The sequence below is a fragment of the Callithrix jacchus genome, chromosome 1 (genome assembly GCF_049354715.1).
Source record: "Callithrix jacchus isolate 240 chromosome 1, calJac240_pri, whole genome shotgun sequence".
Lineage (NCBI taxonomy): Eukaryota > Metazoa > Chordata > Mammalia > Primates > Cebidae > Callithrix > Callithrix jacchus.
Window position 1 is genome coordinate 179,109,619 of NC_133502.1, and position 24,232 is coordinate 179,133,850.

Genomic DNA, 24,232 nt, shown 5'->3' on the forward strand with positions numbered 1-24,232 from the left:
TCAAGATATAGCCTCCTACAGATTGACCTGTTTTAGTTCCTTTCCCATTGCTCACATATATAGCAATCAATACTTTTGAATGAATTAAGTTTTTTTAACTGCTGGGGAAATTTAAGCTGATATAAATAAACAGACATACCATGTTCATGAATTGAAAAACACAACAGTGTCAATATGTCCACTCTTCCCAAGCTGATACATAATAATACGTTGTAATTCCCAGTCAAAATCCCAGCAGGCTTTTTACATAAACTGATAAGCTGTTTCCACTATTTATATGAAAATAGTTTGGTTCTGTGACCCCACTTAAATCTTGCCTTGAATTGTAATAATCCCCATATGTCAAGGGCAGGACCAGGTGGAGGTGGTTGGATCAAGGGGGCCGTTTCTTCCCCCATGCTATTCTCATAATAATAAGTGAGTCTCACAAGAGCTGATGGTTTTATAAGCATCTGGAGTTTCCCCTGCTGGTACTCATTCTCTCTCTTGCTGCTCTGTGAAGAGGTGCCTTCCACCATGATTGTATGTTTTCTGAGGTCTCTCCAGTCATGTGGAACTGTGAGTCAATCAAAACTCTTTTCTTAGAAATTACCCAGTCTTGGGTATCTCTTCATAGCAGCATTAGAATTGACCTAGAATAGCCAAAATTGTTTTATGAAAGAACAAAGTTGGAGAATATACACTATTTGACCTCGAGATTTACTGTAAAGCTACAGTAATCAATGTGGTATGGTACTCGCATAAGAATAGGTAAATCAGGCTGTGCATGGTGGCTCACACCTGTAATCCCAGCACTTTGGAAGGCTGAGGCGGGTGGATCACTTGAGGCTAGGAGACCAGCTTGGTCAACATGTTGAAAGCCCGTCTCTACTGAAAATACAAAAAATAGCCCAGTGTGGTGGCGCATGCCTGTAATCCCAGCTACTTAGGAGGCTGAGGCAGGAGAATTGCTTGAACCTGGGAGGTGGAGGTTGCAGTGAGCTGAGATCGCGTCACTGCACTCCAGCCTGGGCGACAGAGTGAGACTTTTTCTCAAATAACCAAACCAAAACAACCAAAAAAAAACCCTCTCAGGGCAGATCACCTGAAGTCAGAAGTTCAAGACCAGCCTGGCGAACATGGTGAAACCCAGTAAAAATACAAAAAGTAGCCAGGTGTGGTGGCCGCGTATAGTCCCAGCTACTCAGGAGGCTAAGGCAGGAGAATCGCTTGAACCAGGGAGGCGGAGGCTGCAGTGAACCAAGATGGTGCCACCGTACTCCAATCTGGGTGATGGAGTGAGGCTCCAAATAATAAAAAAAGAATACATGAGTGTCTCAGATCCCAGTGCCTCTGTTTCTCCATCTGCTCAGGCCTAATTGCTGCTCTGTTTTTAGGAATGCCACCAAGATCACTTACCTAGAAGGTACAAAGTCTCCCGGAGAAGCCCTGCCCCATGTGTGGCCAGGGGATAAGCTAAAAGTCAAAGACCATGGAGGCCCAGCGTCAGGTGGGGGAATCCCCTTGGGCCATGCCTCACTTTGGCCCCCAGCACTGCTCTGCAGGGTGAGGGCCAGGGCAGGGTTGAAGGTTCACCTGGCCGACAGAGGGGTACAGGTAGAATACGGCTCGTTTAGACGCTGGCCAGTCCTCCCCGACCTTGGTCTCTGCCTCTGGGAAACCACTCACTCTGCTGTTGGTGGCAGGAGGGCGGGGCAGGGGCTGCTGGCAGTTTGGGTCCCTGTTTTCTTCTCAGGAGAGCTGTGACCTCACCGCCCCTCATGTCACTGGTGCCTGTGCGTCAGGAAGGGTTTGTACCCTAGGCAGGAACCATTTCTGCGGCGGGGAGTAAAGGTGCCAACAGCCCATGACCCTGGGACTGTGACCTCAGTTTAACTCAGGCCAAAGCTAGAGCAGAGAGTTTGGGTCAGAGCTTCAGATGCTAGATTGTAGCTCTGCTCTGCCACTCATATGCTGTGTGGCCTTGGGAAAGATACACCGTCTCTCTGTGCGGCGGGTGCCTGCCTGTACATGGGGATAGCAATCACAGGTACTTCCTACAGGGTCATCGTGACAGTGAAAACAGAATACTGGCTCTCTCCAGGGCAGCCTTACCAATGAGAAAACAGGCTGTGGTGGGGAGTGACGGCCCGAAGGCCACACAGCTGCTGCAAGGGTGTCATTTAATGGGTGTTCCGCACTTGCCTCTTGCTAGTGTGGAAGGCCCAGAGGCTCCACGAGGCCCCAGGCTGGTCCTGTGAGAGGGCCGAGGGGGCCAGTTGTGACACCACCACCCAGCTGGAAGAGGCCTCAAGCCACCACATGCACCCAGCCCCACGTGGCTCACTGGGGACCCCCTTATCATCAAGGGTCACCTTCCAGGTTTAGGTGCCAGAGAACTAAGGGGCCTAAGAGAAAATTGAGCTGTGACTTTGTTTATGAATCAGTTTGATCGCTTTTTCAGTCTAGAAGGACTCACAGCTACTGCTGCTGGCCACGAGCTTGAGGGTGTGGTGGGGGCTGGCTGGCAAAGGGGCTGGCAGAGGGGCTGAGAGTGGATGGTGATTAAAAGGAGTGAGACTCCAGGGTAGCGGGTGGGCAAGGCTTAGGGCTCCCAGCTCCCCCAGGTTCAGAGTCGGCTGAGGACTGGGAGCCCTCTCCTCTGGGGTCAATGCTCGCTATGGAGCGACTGCCTTGGATGGGGTCCCAGGGCCTACTGTTTGTTTGTTTTTTTTGATACGGAGTTTCCCTCATTACCCAGGCTGGAGTGCAATGGCGTGATCTCGGCTCACCGCAACCTCCGCCTCCTGGGTTCAAGCAATTCTCCTGCCTCAGCCTCCCGAGTAGCTGGGACTACAGGCGCACCACCACGCCCAGCTAATTTTTTGTATTTTTAGTAGAGACTGTGTTTCATCTTGTTGACCAGGATGATTTTGATCTTTTGACCTCATGATCCACCCGCCTCGGCCTCCCAAAGTGCTGGGATTACAGGCGTGAGCCACCGCGCCCGGCGAGGGCCTGCTGTTTTACTGGGGCCGTGGTTGCAGTGATCAGAGCTTTGGAGCCGGCAGACCAAGTTGGGAATCTCCTGATGCCAAGAAACTTCTGAAGGCTGGCCTGGAGTCACGGCTCCCAGCTGCTTTTTACAAGCGAGACACTTCACCGCTCTGAGTCTCAGCCTTCTCTCCTGTCCAGGGGGTTCGCAGCCAGGCAGTCTTTTACTTACTGCTTGCTGGTTGCCCTCTGGAGTTTGGGCAGGTGCCAGGCCCTGAGAAGACAGCCAGACACCAGCCCTGGCCTGAGGTATGAAAGCCGGGCCTTCCCGCACCGGCCTCTCAAACGTACTCCGCTCCCAGGGCTACGGCGGGGAGGGAGGGCTCTGGGGGCTGCGGGGTGCCCAGGCTGCCGCCACCGGATGGAAGTAAGCACGGAGCTCCCTACGTCCGTGGAACTCTTATCCCCACCACCACCTCGAAGTGTTTGAACGCTTCCCCAGGGCCAGGCGGCAGGTCTCTGGGAGGATGGCTGCGGCCACACCCCCGCCCCGGAGTTACGCGAGTCGCAGCCACTGCCGCCTTCCGTGGCGCCACCAGCCCATGGGCCAGAGCCAGGAGCCCCGCGCCGCCTGCGCCCCCGCCCGCGCGCCCCTGGGATGGTAAGTGGGCGCCGAGCCCAGGCGGGGACCCGGGGGGAAGGTGGGTGGAGGTGGGGACGAGGCCGAGGATGGCGGGGGTGTGGCTGTGGAAGCTGAGAGGCTCCAGACGGGGGCCGAGCCCGGGGGCGGAGTCTGTTGCGCGCGTTCCCCCACGTGGCCCGGGTCCCCGGCCCTGCCCCCGGGCCCTGTGCTTATAACCCGGGATGCACACCCCTGCCGGCCCTGCTCCGTCGCCTGCAACTGCTTCCCGGGCCCGGTAAGGAGCCCCCGACCCCTCTCGCTGGCCACTCCCTAGCCGAGGGCACCCCCTCCCCGGACCCCGCCGAGGAGGCGGAAGGGACGCTCGCAACTGGGCCCTCGGGGGCAGAGGGCGGACCCTCGATCGCCACTCGCTGGGAACTGGGACCGAGAGGGGAGGGAAGAGGCTCCCGCTCCTCAGACGCCTGGCGCCGGATTCCAGGTTCCTGGGGCCTGGGGGACGCGGCGGGGGCGCGAGTCCCCGAATCCGAGAGCAGGTCGGGTCGTTTGTTTCCTGCGCGGCCGCGTCCTTTCTGGACTCTTTCTAGGATCCGGCTTACTCTGTGTCGTGAAGCCCCCACATGGAGACCAGGGGGGTCCGGAGCTTGTGGGGGGGGGCTCCCGATTCTCTCTCCCCGTCTCCCGCTCGCCGTCTGTCTCCACCTCTAATTTTCTGCGTAAAACCAGGATTCCAGCTCCTCTGGGGCTTGGACGTATCGCTTTCCCCTGAGCCTCGGTTTACCCCGGTCAGATGGGCATGGAGACCCTGGCTCCCTTCCCTGCAGGTGGCAGCAGCTGCCTGGCCCTGGCCCTCGCCGGTGGGGCTGGCGGCTTCGCGGCGGTTTCCTGCTGGCCTGGGCTGGGCTCTGTGGGAGGGAACGTGCCAGGAATATCCTCCCTCCCGGCTACTGTTGCCTTTGGCCCCTGGGAGGCTGCGCTATCCATGGAGGCAGGGTCATTGTGAAAGAGAGGAAACTCCTCTCCCAGTCCGCCAGGGCTGTTCTTGAGGAGGGCTGCCCTGGCCTCAGTATTCTTCTCTGAGAAGTGGAGTGTCCCTTCCCGAGCAGAGCAGCCGGGTCCGGCTGCAGGTCTCAGTGCAGGAACAGACCTGTCCTCTTCCCAGGGGTAGATGAAGACGAAGGGGACCTGGGCTTTCATCCTCTTGCTCTCAGCCTGCACATGCCCAGTGATGGGGAGGGCTGGTCAGCCCTTGGCTCAGCCTCCAGCTTCCCAAACTTCGGTTTCTTTTTCTTTTCTTTCTAAAAATTTATCAGAGATGTGCATATTGCCCAGGCACGTCTCGAACTCCTGGGTTCAAGCCATTCACCTCCCTGGGGCCTCCCAAAGTGCTGGGATTACAGGCTCGAACCACCAGAGGCGCCTGGCCCCCAAGCTTCAGTCTGTTAGAGCTGGCTGGCGCTGAGGGCTCAGGATACATCTGCAGAGAGTGAGGCCGCTAAGGGCTCTCTAGACTGTTGAGTGCTGGGCCTGAGCCCAGTTGTACAACAATTGTGCCTGGTTTAGGTTCTGATGGGATGGAGGGAGAAGCAGCCACGGGCTGGGAAGCTCGGCTAGAAGCAGGAACTGGAGGAGCCTCTATTCCAAACTCCCTCCCGCTCCCACACCCCTTTGGCCCAGGGACTGGGGTGGCGAGCTTGGGTGTGGGGGCGGTGGTCTGTCCTGGAAGGGCCATCTGTGTACGGTGCTGAGAGGTAATTTTGGTTCTGCTCTGTGTGGGTGGATCAAGTGAAGGAATAGTGACTCCTGCCTGCTGAGCCGGAGTGGGGGGCAGGCACGTGGTGAGGGGGAAGAGGAGGCCTCACTCTCAGCACAGTCTCCATTCCTGAGCACTTGGCAAGCAGGCCCTACCTTGGGGTGGAGCCAGGCCCACAACCACCCCCTGTACCCCCCTCACCTCTCCCCGCCCCATCCCATCTCATCTTTGCACCGTGGGTGCAGGAGGCCAGCCAGGTCAACCAGATGCCTCATTTGAGCACTGACCACACAGCGCCTGAAGTGAGCAGCTTGCCTGTGGGCACCAGGCAACCATGTGGAAAGAGGCACCCTCGCCGGAATTCAGAGTCTAAGGCTCAGATTTCTGATGTAGTTTTGGGCAAAGCTGATCTTCCAGGGCCTGGCTCCCTCCCCAGACTTGGGGTAGACCAGGCACCAGGTTCCAGTGGCTTCAGCTCTGGATATAAGTTGAATGAATGAATGAATGTGCTCTTCTTCCATAACCAAAGACAGAGCTCAGCTGAGTTAGAATGTCAGAGAGGGCTTGCAGGAAATCTCCCATGGGCCTGAACTGTAGCACACAGGCTCTTCAGAGAAATATAGGTCACCGGCTGTGCACAGTGGCTCAGACCGGTAATCCCAGCACTTTGAGAGGCTGAGGCAAGTGGATCACTTGAGGTTAGGAGTTCGAGACCAGCCTGGCCAACATGGTGAAACCCTATCTCTACTAAAAATACAAAAATTAGCTGGGTGTGGTTGCAGCCATCTGTAGTCTCAGTTACTTGGGAGGCCGAGGCACAAAAATTGCTTGAACCCAGGAGGTGGAGGTTGCAGTGAGCCGAGATCACACCACTGCATTTCAGCCCAGGCAACAGAGCAAGACTCCATCTCAAAAAAAAAGAGAAATACAGGGCAGGTTGACCACGATTGACTCCTGAATCATGAGTGAAGCAGAGAAGATTCGAGGTCTCCCAGGAGCCAGGGAGCATAGGGCCTACTGCAGGGAGGAGCAGGTGGCCTGCAGTGAGACTGGGTTTGAAGCCACTGGCTTGTGACTGCAGCTAGCCAGTTAGCCTTCATGTCCTCCTCTGTAAGTAGTCTCCACCTTGAAATGACGCACCTGTGACTGAACATAGTATCTGCTCTTGTCATCATTCCAGCCTGCCTGTTGGCTGGAAGTTGGCCAGACAGCTGTGGCTGGGGCCAGAGAGAATGCCACACCAAGGAAAGCCAGGTGGCTCTGCCACCTTCCCTCCTCCCAGGTGTCTTCTGGTAAAGGAGGGCTGGGCTGGCACTGGGAGCTGGGGGCAGTGGGCATTTGCCTGGGAGCTGGAAAACCTGCCATGGCACTTTCTGGGGGTGTGGTGGGGGTGGGGCTGGGACTAGGGGAGGCTGAGTTCAGCCAGGACCTTCCAGGCACCGCTCCCAGGAAGAAAGCCCAGTGTCCAGGAATGTCGGAACCCAGAGGGCTGTTAGGTTTTGCAGATGGGGAAACTGAGGCTTCAAAAGCCAGGAACGTGGCTGAGGTCAGCCATGGCAGCGGTGCACAGAGCTTAGTGGGCACATGTTTGGTGCCCAGTTTGGGCTCCTTCCCCAGCATCTCACTGAATCCTTACAGTTGTCCTGTGGAGGGCAGGCTGTTTGCACCCCCACTTCACAGTTGAGCAGTTAGGCTAGAGAGCTGAAGCCCATGTCTGGTGACCTTGACCTCTGTGCTGTGCCTGCAATGAGCTGGATGGTAGCTGTGGTTCCATCTCTCCCTGTCACTCCCTCCCCGGCATCAAGCCCTCCATTTCATTTCCTTTTTGGCTCAGGCCTCAAATGCAGCCCAGGGGCCTGCTGAGGCTGAGGGAGGAGGGTGCCCCACAGCTGCTGGGAGAGCAGGAGCAACGTTGCTGTCTGATTACATCATTTTCCCAGGCCCATCTACCCAGCTCATTTCTCTGCATGCACACACAGGCCCCAACACCCACACATGTACATGCACACAGGCACACATGTGCAAGCCCAGACACGTCACAAACACACATGTGTGCGCGCGCACACACACACACACACACACACACACACAGTCTCAGACACACCAGGTCCATGCTGCTTCACATTGCTCAGCTCCAGAGGCTGAGGGCCTCAGAGCCCACACATGCCCGGATACAAGCTGGCAGGCAGGAGGGGCTCACTGGTTTCTTTTTGTTTATTTAAGATAGAGTTTCACCAGGCGAAGTGGCTCATGCCTGTAATCCCAGCACTTTGGAAGGCTGAGGTGGGTGGGTCATAAAGTCAGGAGTTTGAGACCAGCCTGACCAACATAGTGAAACCCAGTCTCTGCTAAAAATACAAAAATTAGCCGGGCCTGGTAGTGTGCACCTGTAATCCCAGCTACTCAGGAGGCTGAGGCAAGAGAATTGCTTGAACCTGGGAGGCAGAGGTTGGGGTTAGCTGAGATGGTGCCACAGCACTCCCCTCCACCTCCAGCAACAGAGTGAGACTCTGTCTCAAAAAATAAAAGAAAAGAAAACAAAAAACCCATCTCTACAAAAAATGCAAAAATTAGGCAGGTGTGGTGTCACATGCCTATAGTCCCAGCTACTTGGGGATGGTGGGGCTGAGCTGGGGTAGGAGGATTGCTTGAGCCCAGGAGGTTGAGGCTGCGGTGAGCTGAGATCACATCACTGCACTCCAGCCTGGGCGGCAGAATGAGACTCTACCTGAAAAGAAAAGGTACAGCTGTGATGGGAAGGAGGCGTGGCGGGTCACTGGAGCGACGCCGGCCATCTCCTGGTTACCAGGAGCTGCGCATCTCTGTACCTACCCTCTGGGCTCCAGGCATCTCTGGGAGGGGCAGGAGCAGGGGTGACTCTCAGAGCTGGGTGAATCTTGGGCCAGCATCGTCAGACCACACTCACCCAGGACTTCCTTCCTCGAGCCTGCCTGAGAGGGATGTGGTCTTGCACCAGTGAGCAGTGGGTTAAGGAGCAGAGCTGCTCCGGATTTGCGTCCTGCCTCTTCTGCCCACCAGTCACACTTGGGCAACGTCCTCAGCCCAAGCCTCAGTTTTCCTGCCTCTAAAATGAGGATAACCCCAAATGGAAAGGCTAAGATTGACGTGTCCATTACCTTGATTGTGGTGTTGGTGTCACAGATACATCTGCATGCTGAAACTTGCTCAATTGGATGCAAATATGTGATTTTTTTTGATAGTTCATGAGTGTGCTGATTGGGCATTCTCGTGTGTGTGTGTGTGTGTGTGTGTGTGTGTGTGTGTGCATGCTCGAGGTGCCACCCTCAAACTTTGTTATGATGTTGGCACATTACCCATCTGATATGAAAACAATGCAATTTATGATAAGTCAGTTAGACTGCGATGGAACTGTTTTAAAACCTGCAGCAGGATTTCCCCAAACGCAACCACACCACCCGCATCATCACACACAAACAGGGGTAGGCTTACACACAGTTCCTGAGTGCCTTCTGGGGCAGGGGGCCGGGGCAGGAGGCAGGACAGGTGGCTCTGGGGCTCCTGGGCCTCCCCCGCTCCATGAGGCTGCTCACAGGGGATTGGATGGCCGGGAGGTAGGGTTTAGGGCCTCTGGCACGGTCGGGACTGCCTGCAGGCAGCTGAGTAGGCTTTGCTTTTGCAGAGTGGTTCACTGCACAGTGAAGACAGAATTCCAGACGCCGGGAACTCTCAACTCCAACCCCAGGTACTGCCCTCCTCGTCCTCCCTGCCTCCCTTTCTCCTTCCTTGCCTCCATCCTGGTGGCCAGTTGCCTGGCTGTAGTTGCCATGGGTACTACGGGCTGGCTCCAGGGGAGGGGCCTGCTGAGTCACCTGCAACTCAGGGCCTGGCAGGGGGTTGAATGCCCAGTAGGAGGGAAAGTTGTGGGCTCCGACCAGAGCCGCCCCCCTCTGCCCCAACTGCCTGGACCATGAGGTGCTTCCCCTTCTAAGTCCAAAGGGCAGCAAGGGCCTGTGAGCCCCGGCTGACTGGCAGGTGGGCCTGTGTGACATGCACGGGACTGCATACTCCAAAGTCCACCTGGCTGCACGGCCAGGCACTGCAGCACAGGGTGGGTGACCTGGGAAAGCCACTTCCCTTCCCTGAGCTTCCAGGCACATGGACAGCGTCCAGGATAGTGACGCCTGCGTCACTGCAATGGGACTGCATACTCCAAAGTCCACCTGGCTGCACGGCCAGGCACTTCAGCACAGGGTGGGTGACCTGGGAAAGCCACTTCCCTTCCCTGAGCTTCCAGGCACATGGACAGCGTCCAGGATAGTGACGCCTGCATCACTGCAATGGTGACGGCAGGGGGACCCTTCTGCATTCCACTTCCGAAATAGTGTCTAATAAAGACCCTAGGTGACTCTGACCTTGTCACATTGGTCAGACTCAGGTGGAAGCATTCCCACACAGAACAAACATGCCCTGAACATTTGGGAAATGTGGGGTGCTAGGGCCAGGTGTCCACGGAGGCTGGGCTGGGGCAGGTGACCTCGTCTTCCTAACCCTGGTTTCCTGTTCAGCAATGTGGGCACGTAACGGCACCCAAGCTCAGGGCCATGGGAGGCGTGTGGAGGAGGCAGGGTGAGCTCAAGGACAGCCCAGGATTCAGGGAGAGGCCCCAGGGAAGAAGCATGGCTGCAAAGACCTGAGGGTGGGGCAGGGTGGGAGACTGCAGCCGCTTTCGGGCTGCAGAGGGCCCGCTTTCCCATCTGTGCCCCTGGGAAGCACTGCTATCTCCTTCCCTCCCTGGGCCTCAGTTTCTCTACCTGCACACTGGGGGAGCTGCTCTCTGAGCCCTCCAAACCAGGCATTGGCAGAGTTGAATTTAGAGGTGCTCAGGGTCCCTGGTGCTCCCCTGTCTCAGAGGTTCTCACATCTGGAAAGAGACAGGATGCCTAAAATTCCAATCAGTGAAGGTTCCATGGGGTTCCAGGTAGGAAGGCCTGGGCTGGGCGCCTGCCCCACCTGCAGGTGGGGGGAGGCACTGCATGCTATGTGCCACTGACCTCTCTGAGCCTGAGCCCTGCTGTCTGCCTTCCCAATAGGAATGACCACGCCTGCTTCATGGGGTTGTAGTGGGGGCTCAGGGAGATCTGGCTGAGGCTCCCAGGGCCCTGCCTGGGGCTTGGCAAGGAACAGCTCTGACGGGATATGTCAGCTGCCAGAGTCTGGGTGCCAAGGCCCCTCCCACATCCACCTGTGTGTGTTCTTTGCATCCTGGCCTTGTGCCAAACTGCTCAGCCTCAGCTGCCTTCCTTCACTGCTCAGGCATCAGGTTCAAGAGAGGCCTCTCCCCGGCCGACCTAGGAATGCAGCCAGCATTTCCAGGGCCCAGCATGGTCTGTGGGGCTGTGAGCAGAGTGTGCGAGCTCAGGGTCCCTGGGGGCGGCAGACACTGAAGGTGAACATCTACTCCCGACCTCCAATGGTGCTTTGCCCGGGAGACAATGCTGTCCAAGACCAAGGTCGGGGCTGGGCCGTCTGCAGGGGCTGGCAGAGGGTACTGGCTATCTCAGCGTCACTCAGGTTCTTCCTCGACTCCCCGCAGACACTATGTCCAGCAAAGGCTCTGTGGTTCTGGCCTACAGCGGTGGCCTGGACACTTCCTGCATCCTTGTGTGGCTGAAGGAACAAGGCTATGACGTCATTGCCTACCTGGTGAGGGAGCACCCTGGTGTCTTCCGGTGTCTGTCTGTCTGCTCACTGTCACTCCTTCAAGCCTGGCTTCTCCTCTCTAAGCCTGTCTTGAACTGAAACTGGGAAAATAGCTTCTCATTGTACTGCCTCACTTGTTCCACCTGTAAATTGGGCATCCTTGAAACGCCTTCCAGAGCCAGGTGATGGGGGCGGGGGGAGGGCACAGAAGTGATGTTGGCAGTGCTGCTGGGTCAGGCTGCTTGCAGAGAGGTGGTGGGCTGGGACCTGCTGCCCACCCTGGGGAGGCAACCAGTTTTTCCATCTCCAGAGTACATTGTCAGCCTGTGGTAATTCAGCAAAGATTGTGGAATCCTGAGCTGGAATGATCTTGGGAGGTCACCTGGTTCTGGGATGGGACGTAGGTCATAGGTAACGGGTTATGTGTGATGCCACTTCCCCATCCATGGCCCATGGCAGTCATCCCTCTCAAACCAGCTCCTCTTTGACTGAACCTGGTCGTAGCCTCTGAGTCCTTCTCTGTGTGGCTATGCTATTCGGGCCTCTTGGGTGTGAAGTTTAGAACTTCAACTCAAACCAACTTATGCAGAAGAAAAAGGATGATTCTTGGCTCACATAACCTAGAAGTCCAGGGATAGGATGGCTTCAGGCAAGGCTGAACCCAGGTGCTTCTCCAGCTCCACGTGGCTTCGTTCTTGACCTCTCCACAGGGAAGCCAAGGCTCATGGTCACCTTCATGGCCCACCTTTCCCGAAAACGAGGGCTCAGCCAGCAGCTCTGACAGTGGGGCCCATGGGGACCCACCATGCATTAGTCACTACGGCTGCACCGTGGGGTGCTGGGCTTGAGCCATGAGCCTACTCCTACAGTGGGCAGGATTTGTTCCCCGCCATCCCCGTGGAATGGGGTCTACCCAGGAAAGGTTCTGTTTCCAGAGGAAGTGAGGCTGGGTCTCTGGACAGAGAAAACTTAGCTCTGAGGCTCCCAGGGCCCTGCCCTGGGCCTGGCAAGGAGCAGCTCTTGCAAAACAAGCCATTGTTTGCAGCCAGTATGCCATGTCTTACTGCGCCCAATGTCCTTGTTATTCAGGTTGGGGACAGTGAGTCCCAGGGGAAGAAGCACTTTGCTGACAGTCACCTGGTGGGTGAGAGCGCAGCCTTGAGTGTCTGCAAAGAGCTCAAGGGGTATCCATGTCACCATAGGCAGCACAGCGGGGCAGTCAGAGCTGGAGCTGGCCGTATAGGCCCCTGGGCTACCACCTGGGGGAGTTAAAAGCTGAATGTGATTTGGACAAGCCCCTGCAGCTGGGCCTTGGCAAGATTCCAGCGTCTGGTGAGCGGAACGCAGGGAGCTAGGGCCGAGGTCGGGATCTGGGAGGCAGGCCAGCGTCCAGGCAGCAGGAAGCAGGCCCCGGTGTCTAGACAGGGGCCGTGGGTGGGGCCCCGAGGTCAGGGCATTCGCTGCAGAGACAGAGCTGGAAGTTCTTGAGCACGAGCCTCTCTGTCTCCCGCCTCAGCTGCCTGAGGATGGCCAAGGTGTGGTCCTTGCCTTGGGGGGAGAGCTGGAGGCTGGGCAAGTCCTGACAAGCCAATCTTTGCACGGCTGGGGAAGACTTTTCTGGAAGAGGCAGATGAGTTTCAGGAGAACCCTAGACCTAACAACGAAAGCAAATGGTCTCCCAGCGGCCTGTTTGGCCAGGGCCAGGCTCAGCCAGTGTCCAACCCATGGAAGCCACCGGCCAGACCACGCTGCAATCCAGCTCCCCGTCTCACCTGCTAGAACACTCTCACCTCTCCAGGCCTTGGGCTTTGTCCTTCTTCCTTCCTGCTGTGACCTGTCCATGGAATGGAAGCTGTGTCTGTATCGGGGGTGGGGGCTGCTGTATGCGGACGGCGAGAACCCAGGGCTCTCCCCAGGGGCTGACGGGGCCTCTCTGCTTCTGCTCCTCAGGCCAACATTGGCCAGAAGGAAGACTTCGAGGAAGCCAGGAAGAAGGCACTGAAGCTTGGGGCCAAAAAGGTATGAAGAGGGAGGCAGGGGTTTGGGCTGGGAGCAGGGTGGTGATGTGGAGGGCGGTGGATGCCTCCCGTCCCAGGGCTCCTGTCCCTTTCAATGTGTTTTCTTGCTTCTAAGAGTCATGCTGCTCTCAGGTGTGTGAGCACTCCCCCAGGCCCTCTTCCACCCACCCACCTTCCCATCCAGGTGGAGTGTCTCTTTCCCACCTACCTACTGCCCGTCTCTTTTATCTCTCTGTCCATCTATGCACCCTCTTACCCTCTTTTAGTTCTATTCATCCACTCATCCACATATTCATCCATCATTCATCCTTCCATTATCCATCCATCCATCCATCATCCATTTATTCATCATCCATCCATCCATCCATCTGTCCATCTATCCGTCATCCATCCTCCATTATCCACTCATCCACATATTCATCCATCATTCATCCCTCCATTATCCATCCAACCATTCATTGTCCATTCATCCATCATCCATTTATTCATCATCCATCCATCCATCATCCATCCATCCATCCATCATCCATCCATCCATCATCTATCCATCCATCATCCATCCATCCATCATCTATCCATCTATCCATCCGTCATCCATCCATCCATCATCTATCCATCCATCATCCATCCATCCATCATCTATCCATCTATCCATCCGTCATCCATCCTTCATTGTCCATCCATCCACATATCTACCCATCATTCATCCTTCTTTATGCATCCATTCATCCAGCCCTCCAGCCATTCATCTATCCACCCTCTATCCATCATTCCATCCGTCATCCATCATCCATCCATCCATCATCCATTCATCCATCATCTATCCATCTATCCATCCATCATCCATCCTCCATTATCCATCCATCCACATATCCACCCATCATTCATCCCTCTTGTCTACCCATCCATTCATCCAGCCCACCAGCCATTCATCTGTCCACCCTCCATCCATCAATCCATCTGTCATCCATCATCCATCCATCACCCCCCTAAGTGTCCTTCCCTCTTTTATTTCTCTGTCCACCCATTCATCCTTCCATTCACTCAACAGAATCAGAAAACTTCAGTTGAGTCCAGTGCATCGATTGTGAGTCTAGGCATGTGGCAAGCAGCCCCCGTCTCCTATGGGGCATATATGGTGAACATGGTCATCATGACCCCTGCTCACCTGTGCTGACTCCCCATGGAGAAGTCCCTGCCACTTGTGGTCATTCCTTTGCAGGATTGAGCAGAGGACATAGCAGGGATGATGTGAAAGGCCACCAGCGCACCTGCTGGGTCACAATTGATCCCTCTGTGGGGTGCTTCTGCAGAGTTGCCAGGGTGATTAGCATGTTAAAATGAACACGTGAGGAAGTGAATGCCCCAGTCCCAAGTCACCTACTGGCTACAGGCCTGGAACTAGAATGTCCCTTCTTGGTTCTGTGTCTCCCAAGTCCTGGAGAGGAGAGGTTTGTCTGAGCAGGAGCTCAGGAAGGGGAGAAAGGCCCCTGAGCACTGAAGATTCCAGTGCATGCTCAGCAGCACGGGGGCAGGGCTTTGGCTCAGCTTCCACTTTTGTCCTTTACTCTAGATGAGAGGTTCTCACACCTTTCGCTCTTGGGAACTCTCCACCCTCTAATTTATGTGGAGTTTTTAATGTTTATTTTCTTGCATGTAACATTAGTATGGGCTGGGCATGGTTGCCCATGCCTGTAATCCCAGCATTTTGGGAGACCAAGGTGGGCAGATCACCTGAGGGTCAGGAGTTTGAGACCAGCCTGGCCAACATGGTGAAACCCCATCTCTACTAAAAATACAAAAAATAGCTGGGCTGGTGGCACACATCTGTAGTCCCAGCTACTTGGGAGGCTGACGCAAGTAGCTGAAATCGCTTGAACCCAGGAGGGGGAGGTTGCGCCATTGCATTCCAGCCTGGGCAATAAAAGTGAAACTGCATCTCAAAAAAAAAAAAGTCCCGATTTGTTTCTTTTCTTTGCCTTTTTATTTCTTTTTTTTTTTTAAGGAGAGGGGAAAGAAAAAAAGGGAGTGAAGGAGAGGAAGAAACAGGAAGAAAAAGAGGGAGAACGGAAATGTTGTTTTATTCTAAAAATGGGTATTAATAATGGCCAATCAATATTTCATTTAAACCTATGAGTAGGTGTGATGTGGTATTGACAAGAATGTATATTTTGTATATTTGAAGTGGGGAGCTCTATAAATATTTATTACGTTTACTTGTTCCGGATCTGAGTTCAAGTCCTGGATATCCTTATTAATTTTCTGTCTCGAGTCTAAATCTCTTTATAGGTCTTATGTATCTGGGTGTTAGGATCGTTAGCTCTTATTGTTGCATTGATCCTTTTATCACTATATCTTTGTTGCTTTAAAATCTATTTTATCAGATGCAAAAATTGCAACTCCTGCTTTTTATTTATTTATTTTTGCTCTCCATTTGGTTGGTAAATCTTTTTCCATCACTTTGTTTTGAGTCTTTGTGTATCCTTGCATGTGAAAGGGGTCTGGATGTAACATGCCATTGGGTTTTGGCTGTATCTTTTGGTTGGGGAATTTAGTCAATTTAAATTTAGGATTACTGCCATTTGATGTTAACTGACTATTTTATCCATTCGTTGATGTAGATTCTTCTTTATGTTGACGCTCTTTACTTTTTGGTATATTTTTAGAAAGGCTAATACTGGTTGTTTCTTTCTATGTGTAATGCTTCTTTCAGAAGCTCTTGTAAAGCAGGCCTGGTGGTAATAAAATCTCTGAGTTCTTGCTTGTTCATAAAAGATTTTATTTTTCCTTCAGTTGTGAAGCTTAGTTGGCTGGATATGAAATTCTGGGCTGAAAGTTCTGTTCTTTAAGGATGTTGAATATTGGCCCCCACTCTCTTCTGGTTTGTAGGGTTTCTGCTGAGAGATCTGCTGTAAGTCTGATAGGCTTGCCTTTGTAGGTAACCTGACCTTTCTCTCTGGCTGCCCTTAGTATTTTCTCCTTCGTTTCAACCCTGGTGAATCTAACGATTATGTGCCTTGGAGTTGCTCTTCTTGAGGAATATCTTTGTGGTGTTCTCTGTATTACCTGGGTTTGAATATTGACTTGCTTTGCTAGGATGGGAAAGTTTTCCTGAATGACATCCTGAAGAGTATTTTCCAGCTTGGATTCATTCTCTCCATCGCATTCAGGTACACCTATCAAACGTAAATTAGGTCTTTTCACATAGTCCCATGTTTCTTGGAGACTTTGCTCATTCCTTTTTATCCTTTTTTCTCTATTCTTGTCTTCTCGTTTTATTTCATTAAGTTGGTCTTCAATCTCTGATATCCTTTCTTCTGCTTGATCAATTTGAGTGTTTAAACCTGTGCATACTTCTCGGAGTTCCCATATTGTATTCTTCAGTTCCATTAATTCACTTATATTCCTCTCTAAATTGTCTATTCTCATTAGGATTTCATCAAACCTTTTTTCAAAGTTCTTAGTTTTTTTACATTGGGCTACATCATGTTCTTTTAACTCACAGAAGTTTCTTTTTTTTTTTTTAATTGCATTTTAGGTTTTGGGGTACATGTGCAGAACATGCAAGACAGTTGCATAGGTACACACATGGCAGTGTGTTTTGCTGCCTTCCTCCTCTTCACCCACATTTGGCATTTCTCCCCAGGCTATCCCTCCCCAGCTCCCCGCCCCCCGCTGTCCCTCCCCTACTCCCCGTAATAGACCCCAGTGTTTAGTACTCCCTTCCCTGTGTCCATGTGTTCTCATTTTTTCATCACCCGCCTATGAGTGACAATATGCGGTATTTCATTTTCTGTTCTTGTGTCAGTTTACTGAGAATGATGTTCTCCAGATTCATCCATGTCCCTGCAAACGACACGAACTCATCATTTTTGATTGCTGCATAATATTCCATGGTATATATGTGCCACATTTTCCCAATCCAGCCTATCATCGATGGACATTTGGGTTGGTTCCAGGTCTTTGCTATTGTAAACAGTGCTGCAAAGAACATTCATGTGCATGTGTCCTTATAGTAGAACGATTTATAGTCCTTTGGATACATACTCAGTAATGGGATTGCTGGGTCAAATGGAATTTCTATTTCTAAGGCCTTGTGGAATCGCCACACTGTCTTCCACAGTGAACTAATTTACACTCCCACCAACAGTGTAAAAGTGTTCCTATTTCTCCACATCCTCTCCAGCATCTGTTGTCTCCAGATTTTTTAATGATCGCCATTCTAATTGGCATGAGATGGAATCTCAGTGTGGTTTTGATTTGTATCTCTCTAATGACCAGTGATGATGAGCATTTTTTCATATGTTTGTTGGCCTCATGTATGTCTTCTTTTGTAAAGTGTCTGTTCATATCCTTTGCCCATTTTTGAATGGGTTTGTTTGTTTTTTCCTGTAAATCTGTTTTAGTTCTTTGTAAATTCTGGATATCAGCCCTTTGTCAGATGGGTAAACTGCAAAATTTTTTTCCCGTTCTGTTGGTTGCTGATTCACTCTAGTGACTGTTTCTTTTGCTGTGCAGAAGCTGTGGAGTTTGATTAGGTCCCATTTGTCTATTTTGGCTTTTGTTGCCAATGCTTTTGGTGTTTTGGTCATGAAGTCCTTGCCTACTCCTATGTCCTGAATGGTTTTGCCTAGATTTTCTTCTAGGGTTTTTATGGTGCCAGGTCTTATGTTTAAGTCTTTAATCCATCTGGAGTTAATTTTAATGTAAGGTGTCAGGAAGGGGTCCAGTTTCTGCTTTCTGCACATGGCTAGCCAGTTTTCCCAACACCATTTATTAAACAGGGAATCCTTTCCCCATTGCTTGTTTTTGTCAGGTTTATCAAAGATTGTATGGTTGTAGATATGTTGTGTTGCCTCCGATGCCTCTGTTTTGTTCCATTGGTCTATATATCTGTTTTGGTACCAGTGCCATGCTGTTTTGATTACTGTAGCCTTGTAGTATAGTTTGAAATCCGGTAGTGTGATGCCCCCCGCTGTGTTCTTTTTACTTAGAATTGACTTGGCTATGCGGGCTCTCTTTTGGTTCCATATGAAGTTCATGGTGTTTTTTTCCAGTTCTTTGAAGAAAGTCAAGGGTAGCTTGATGGGGATAGCATTGATTCTATAAATTACTTTGGGCAGTATAGCCATTTTCATGATATTAATTCTTCCTAACCGTGAACATGAAATGTTTCTCCATCTGTTTGTGTCCTCTCTTATTTCGTTGAACAGTGGTTTGTAGTTTTCCTTGAAGAGGTCCCTTACGTTCCTTGTGAGTTGTATTCCAAGGTATTTTATTCTTTTTGTAGTAATTGTGAATGGCAGTTCATTCTTGATTTGGCTCTCTTTAAGTCTCTTATTGGTGTATAGGAATGCTTGTGATTTTTGCACATTGATTTTTATATCCTGAGACTTTGCTGAAGTTGCTTATCAGTTTCAGGAGTTTTTGGGCTGAGGCAATGGGGTCTTCTAGGTATACCATCATGTCATCTGCAAATAGAGACAATTTGGCTTCCACCTTTCCTATTTGAATACCCTTTATTTCTTTTTCTTGCCTGATTGCTCTGGCTAGAACTTCCAGTACTATATTGAATAGGAGCGGTGAGAGAGGGCATCCTTGTCTAGTGCCAGATTTCAAAGGGAATGCTTCCAGTTTTTGCCCATTCAGTATGATATTGCTGTTGGTTTGTTGTAAATAGCTTTTACTTTGAGATACGTTCCATCAATACCGAGTTTATTGAGGGTTTTTAGCATAAAGGGCTGTTGAATTTTGTCAAAGGTCTTCTCTGCATCAATTGAGATAATCATGTGGTTTTTGGTTTTGGTTCTGTTTATGTGGTGAATTATGTTTATAGACTTGCGTATGTTGAACCAGCCTTGCATCCCTGGGATGAATCCTACTTAATCATGATGGATAAGTTTTTTGATGTGCTATTGCAATCGGCTTGCCAGTATTTTATTGAAGATTTTTGCATCTGTGTTCATCATGGATATTGGCCTGAAGTTTTCTTTTCTTCTTGGGTCTCTGCTGGGTTTTGGTAACAGGATGATGTTGGTCTCATAAAATGATTTGGGAAGGATTCCCTCTTTTTGGATTATTTGGAATAGTTTCAGAAGGAATGGTACCAGCTCCTCTTTGTGTGTCTGGTAGAATTCGGCTGTGAACCCATCTGGACCTGGACTTTTTTGTGTGGTAGGCTCTTAATTGCTGCCTCGACTTCAGACCTTGTTATTGGTCTATTCATAGTTTTGGCTTCCTCCTGGTTTAGGCTTGGGAGGACACAGGTGTCCAGGAATTTATCTATTTCTTCCAGGTTTACCGGTTTATGTGCATAGAGTTGTTTGTAATATTCTCTGATGATGGTTTGAATTTCTGTGCAATCTGTGGTGATTTCCCCTTTATTGTTTTTTATTGCATCTATTTGGTTGTTCTCTCTTCTTTTTTATCAGTCTGGCTAGTGGTCTGTCTATTTTGTTGATCTTTTCATGTCTCTATCTCCTTCAGTTCAGCTCTGATCTTAGTTGTTTCTTGTCTTCTGCTAGGTTTTGAGTTTTTTTGATCTTGCTCCTCTAGCTCTTTCAATTTTGATGATAGGGTGTCAATTTTGGATCTCTCCACTCTTCTCATGTGGGCACTTATTGCTATATATTTTCCTCTAGAGACTGCTTTAAATGTGTCCCAGAGATTCTGGCATGTTGTGTCTTCATTCTCGTTGGTTTCTAATAACTTCTTTATTTCTGCTTTCATTTCATTGTTTATCCAGTCAAGATTCAAGAGCCAGTTCAGTTTCCATGAAGCTGTGCGGTTCTGGCTTAGTTTCTGAATTCTGAGTTCTAACTTGATTGCACTATGGTCTGAGAGACTGTTTGTTATGATTTCAGTTGTTTTGCATTTGCTGAGGAATGCTTTACTTCCAATTATGTGGTCAATTTTAGAGTAGGTGTGATGTGGTGCTGAGAAGAATGTATATTCTGTGGATTTGGGGTGGAGAGTTCTGTAAATGTCTATCAGGTTTGCTTGTTCCAGGTCTGAGTTCAAGCCCTGGATATCCTTGTCAATTTTCTGTCTGGTTGATCTGTCTAATATTGACAGTGGAGTGTTAACGTCTCCCACTATTATTGTGTGGGAGTCTAAGTCTCTTTTTAAGTCATTAAGAACTTGCCTTATATATCTGGGTGCTCCTGTATTGGGTCCATATATATTTAGGATCGTTAGCTCTTCTTCTTGTATCGATCCTTTTACCATTATGTAATGTCCTTCTTTGTCTCTTTTGATCTTTGTTGCTTTAAAGTCTATTTTATCAGAGATGAGAATTGCAACTCCTGCTTTTTTTTTGCTCTCCATTTGCTTGGTAAATCTTCCTCCATCCCTTTATTTTGAGCCTTTGTGTATCCTTGCATGTGAGATGGGTTTCCTGGATACAGCACACTGATGGGTTTTGGTTTTTTATCCAATTTGCCAGTCTGTGTCTTTTGATTGGTGCATTTAGCCCATTTACATTTAGGGTTAATATTGTTACGTGTGAATTTGATACTGCCATTTTGATGCTAGCTGGCTGTTTTGTCTGTTAGTTGATGTAGATTCTTCATTTTGTTGATGCTTTTTAGCATTTAGTGTGTTTTTGGAATGGCTGGTACTGGTTGTTCCTTTCTATGTGTAGTGCCTCTTTCAGGAGCTCTTGTAAAGCAGGCCTGGTGGTGACAAAATCTCTGAGTACTTGCTTGTTCGCAAAGGATTTTATTTTTCCTTCACTTATGAAGCTCAGTTTGGCTGGATATGAAATTCTGGGTTGAAAGTTGTTTTCTTTAAGGATGTTGAATATTGGCCCCCACGCTCTTCTGGCTTGTAGAGTTTCTGCCGAGAGATCTGCTGTGAGTCTGATGGGCTTCCCTTTGTGCGTGACCCGACCTTTCTCTCTGGCTGCCCTTAGTATTTTCTCCTTTATTTCAACCCTGGTGAATCTGACGATTATGTGCCTTGGGGTTGCTCTTCTTGCGGAATATCTTTGTGGTGTTCTCTGTATTTCCTGGATTTGAGTGTTGGCCTGCCTTGCTATGTTGGGGAAATTTTCCTGGATAATATCCTGAAGAGTATTTTTCAGCTTGGATTCATTCTCTGTCACATTCTGGTACACCTATCAAACGTAGGTTAGGTCTCTTCACATAGTCCCACATTTCTTGGAGACTTTGTTCATTCCTTTTTGCGTTTTTTTCTCTAATCTTGGTTTCTCATTTTATTTCATTGAGTTGATCCTCGACTTCTGATATTCTTTCTTCTGCTTGGTCAATTAGGCTGTTGAAACTTGTGCATGCTTCATGAAGTTCTTGTGTTGTTTTTCAGCTCCTTCAATTCATTCATATTCCTCTCTAAGTTATCCATTCTTGTTATCATTTCCTCAAATCTTTTTTCAAATATTTTTTCAAGGTTCTTAGTTTCTTTGCATTGATTTAAAACATGATCTTTTAGCTCACAGAAGTTTCTCATTACCCACCTTCTGAAGTCTAATTCCATCATTTCGTCACAGTCATTCTCCATCCAGCTTTGTTCCCTTGCTGGTGAGGAGTTTTGGTCCTTTGTAGGAGGCGAGGTGTTCTGGTTTCAGGTGTTTTCCTCCTTTTGGCGCTGGTTTCTTCCCATCTTTGTGGATTTATCCACCTGTCGTCTGAGTAGTTGCTGACTTTTCGATTGGGTCTCTGAGTATACGCCCAGATTGTTGATGATGAAGTATTTCTGTTACTTGGTTTTCCTTCTACCAGTCTAGCCCCTCTGCTGTACGACTGCTGAGGTCCACTCCAGGCCCTGCTTGTCTGGGGTACACCTGTAGCAGCTGCAGAACAGTGAGGGATGCTACCAGTTTCTTCTTCTGCTATCTTTGTCCCAGAATGATGCCCGCCATATGTCAGTCTGATCAGTCCTTTTTGAGGTGACTCTTTGGATATACAGGGGTCAGGGAGCTGCTTGTGGAGACAGTCTGTACTTTATAGGAGCTCAAGTGCTGAGCTGTGAGCTCTGTTGTTCATTCAGGGCTGTTAGGCTGCTACGTTTAAGTCTGCTGCAGGAGAACTCATAAAACCCCTTTTTTTCCTCAGATGCTCTGTCTCGGGGAGTTGGGGCTTTCTTTATGAGTGTCCGTTGCACTGTTCTGCCCAGCTAGGAGGCAGTCTAGTCACTATTTGCCTGCCGAGGCTCTGTCCTGCAGCCGTGGTCTCCACCCCGCTGCCACAGGCTCCACCCTGCAGCAGAGTCTCTCTGTTATGGCGGATTGCTTTGGCAACGGCAGGCTGCGTCAGCAATGGGAGCCTACCTCAGTAGGGGCGGATTGCCTCGGTAATGGCGGACGCCCCTCCCCCACCGAGCTGCACCATCCTGGATTCAGCTGTGCCCACAATGAAACTCTCCACCCGGAGTGTTTCAAATCACCATTTTGTTTGTCCCTGTGGGGGTGAAACCCACTGAGCCTGCTCACCTGGCTCCCTGCCTCAGAGCGCCTTTTTTTTTTAAGTTGAACAGTTGACTCTCTCCCAGGTGTTTCAGTCGCCTGCTGTTAGGGCACTGGGATCTGTGTGATTTCCCGTGCAGCGACCCACTGTGCTGGCTCAAATGCCGCTTCCCAGGAATCTCCTGGTCTGGCTCACTGTCCAAGTCCTGTTTAATCAGATGGATATGCTAATCTGCCCTCCCAAATCTCAGATTGCCGATTTAACAGGGCACCCGGACCAGTGCGTTTTGTGCAGAGTGTTGTGGAGTGCCACTGCACTGCAGCGCCGGCCGAAGCCGCCGCACCAGCCAAAACAGCTGCACTGGTGTCCCGTGTCTCTCCTACACCTGGGAATTTCCCTGTTCTGTGGGCAACAAAGATCTGTCTGGAAATGCGGCTTTGACTCACCCTCTGCGCGTTCACTGAGAGCTGCAATCCTGAGTTGTTCTTACCGCGCCATCTTGAATCCTCCTCAGAAGTTTCTTATTATCCACCTTCTGAAGCCTGATTCTGTTAATGGAATGCACTCATTCTCCATCAAGCCTTGTTCCCTTGTTGATGAGGAACTGTGATCGTCTTTAGAGGGAGAGGCATTCTGATTTTGAGTATTCTCAGCCTTTTTACGCTGGTTTCTTCCCATCATTGTAAATTTATCCACCTGTCATCTTTGTAATTACCAACTTTCAAATTAGGTCTCTGAGTGGATGTCCAAGTTGTTAATTCCCAGGGCCGAAATATGAGCAACCCACTGCGCTGGCCAAAACAGCAGCGTTAAGACTGATGGTGCTTTTCTGCCCGGGAATCTCCAGTCTGGCTTCCTTCTTGAGTCCGTAATAGGTGACTCTGCCTTCCCAGAGCTCCAAACGTCAGTGAGAAGGGGAACCAGTCCCGTTTACTCTGCACCAAGAGCTGCTGCGCCGAGGTGCTGGCAAAACCGCTGCACCAGCACAAGAGTCGTGCTGGCAACCTGTGGGGCTCCTCCACTGGGAATCTTCTGGTCCATGAGTAACAAAAATTTGTCTGAATGTGTGGCATCCTCTTGTTCTCTGTGCTTTCACTGGGAGCTGCAATCCCGAGATGTTAGCGATCAGCCATCTTGGATCCAAGACCGGAGTTTTGCTTCTTGTAGTCATTCAGTGACGTTTTCCTCTAGCCCTCAGTGACTGCTGCAATCCCTTTTCTTTTCTTATTTTTTTGAGATAGGGTCTTGCTCTGTTGCCCAGGCTGGAGTGCAGTGACACAATCACAGCTGACTGAAGCCTCAACCTCTATATTAGTCCATTCTCACACTTCTGTAAAGAAATACCTGAAACTGTGTAATTATTATAAAGAAAACAGGTTTAATTGGCTCATGGTTCTGCAGGCTATACAGGAAGCCTGGGGGAAGCAGGCATGTGTGACATGTCTGGAGCAGGAGGAAGAGGGAGATGTTTATTTCATATTTAAAAAATTTTTTTTTTTCCAAAATAATTATAGATACACAGGAAGTTGCAAAAGCAATACCAAGAATTTATCAACTCTTAAAAATTATTGAAGGTCAGCTGGGTGCAGTGGCTCATGCCTGTAATCCCAGCTCATGCCTTAGCACTTTGGGAGGCTAAGGCAGGCAGATCACCTGAGGTTGGGAGTTTGAGACCAGCCTGACCAACATGAAGTAAACCCTGTCTCTACTAAATTCAGAATTAGCCAGATGTGTTGGCACATGC

General features: G+C 50.4%; 1 protein-coding gene and 1 pseudogene across 3 annotated transcripts in view; both read left to right on the plus strand.

Annotated features, from left to right (window-relative positions):
- Positions 1 to 3,856: 3,856 nt before the first annotated feature.
- Positions 3,857 to 24,232, plus strand: part of ASS1 (argininosuccinate synthase 1) — a 65,446-nt gene continuing 45,070 nt past the window's right edge. For 2 of the 3 annotated variants that reach the window (XM_009004208.5, XM_054237105.2), the window contains exons 1-4: positions 3,857 to 3,890; positions 9,028 to 9,090; positions 10,942 to 11,051; positions 12,999 to 13,067. In XM_009004208.5, coding sequence (XP_009002456.1) covers positions 10,947 to 11,051; positions 12,999 to 13,067 — 174 coding nt within the window. In that variant the 5' untranslated portion in view covers positions 3,857 to 3,890; positions 9,028 to 9,090; positions 10,942 to 10,946. Of the gene's footprint in view, positions 4,150 to 9,027; positions 9,091 to 10,941; positions 11,052 to 12,998; positions 13,068 to 24,232 lie in introns of all 3 variants that reach the window. The other variant, XM_009004213.4, reaches the window with a different exon arrangement.
- Positions 8,574 to 8,711, plus strand: LOC118148502 (small nucleolar RNA U13; annotated as a pseudogene).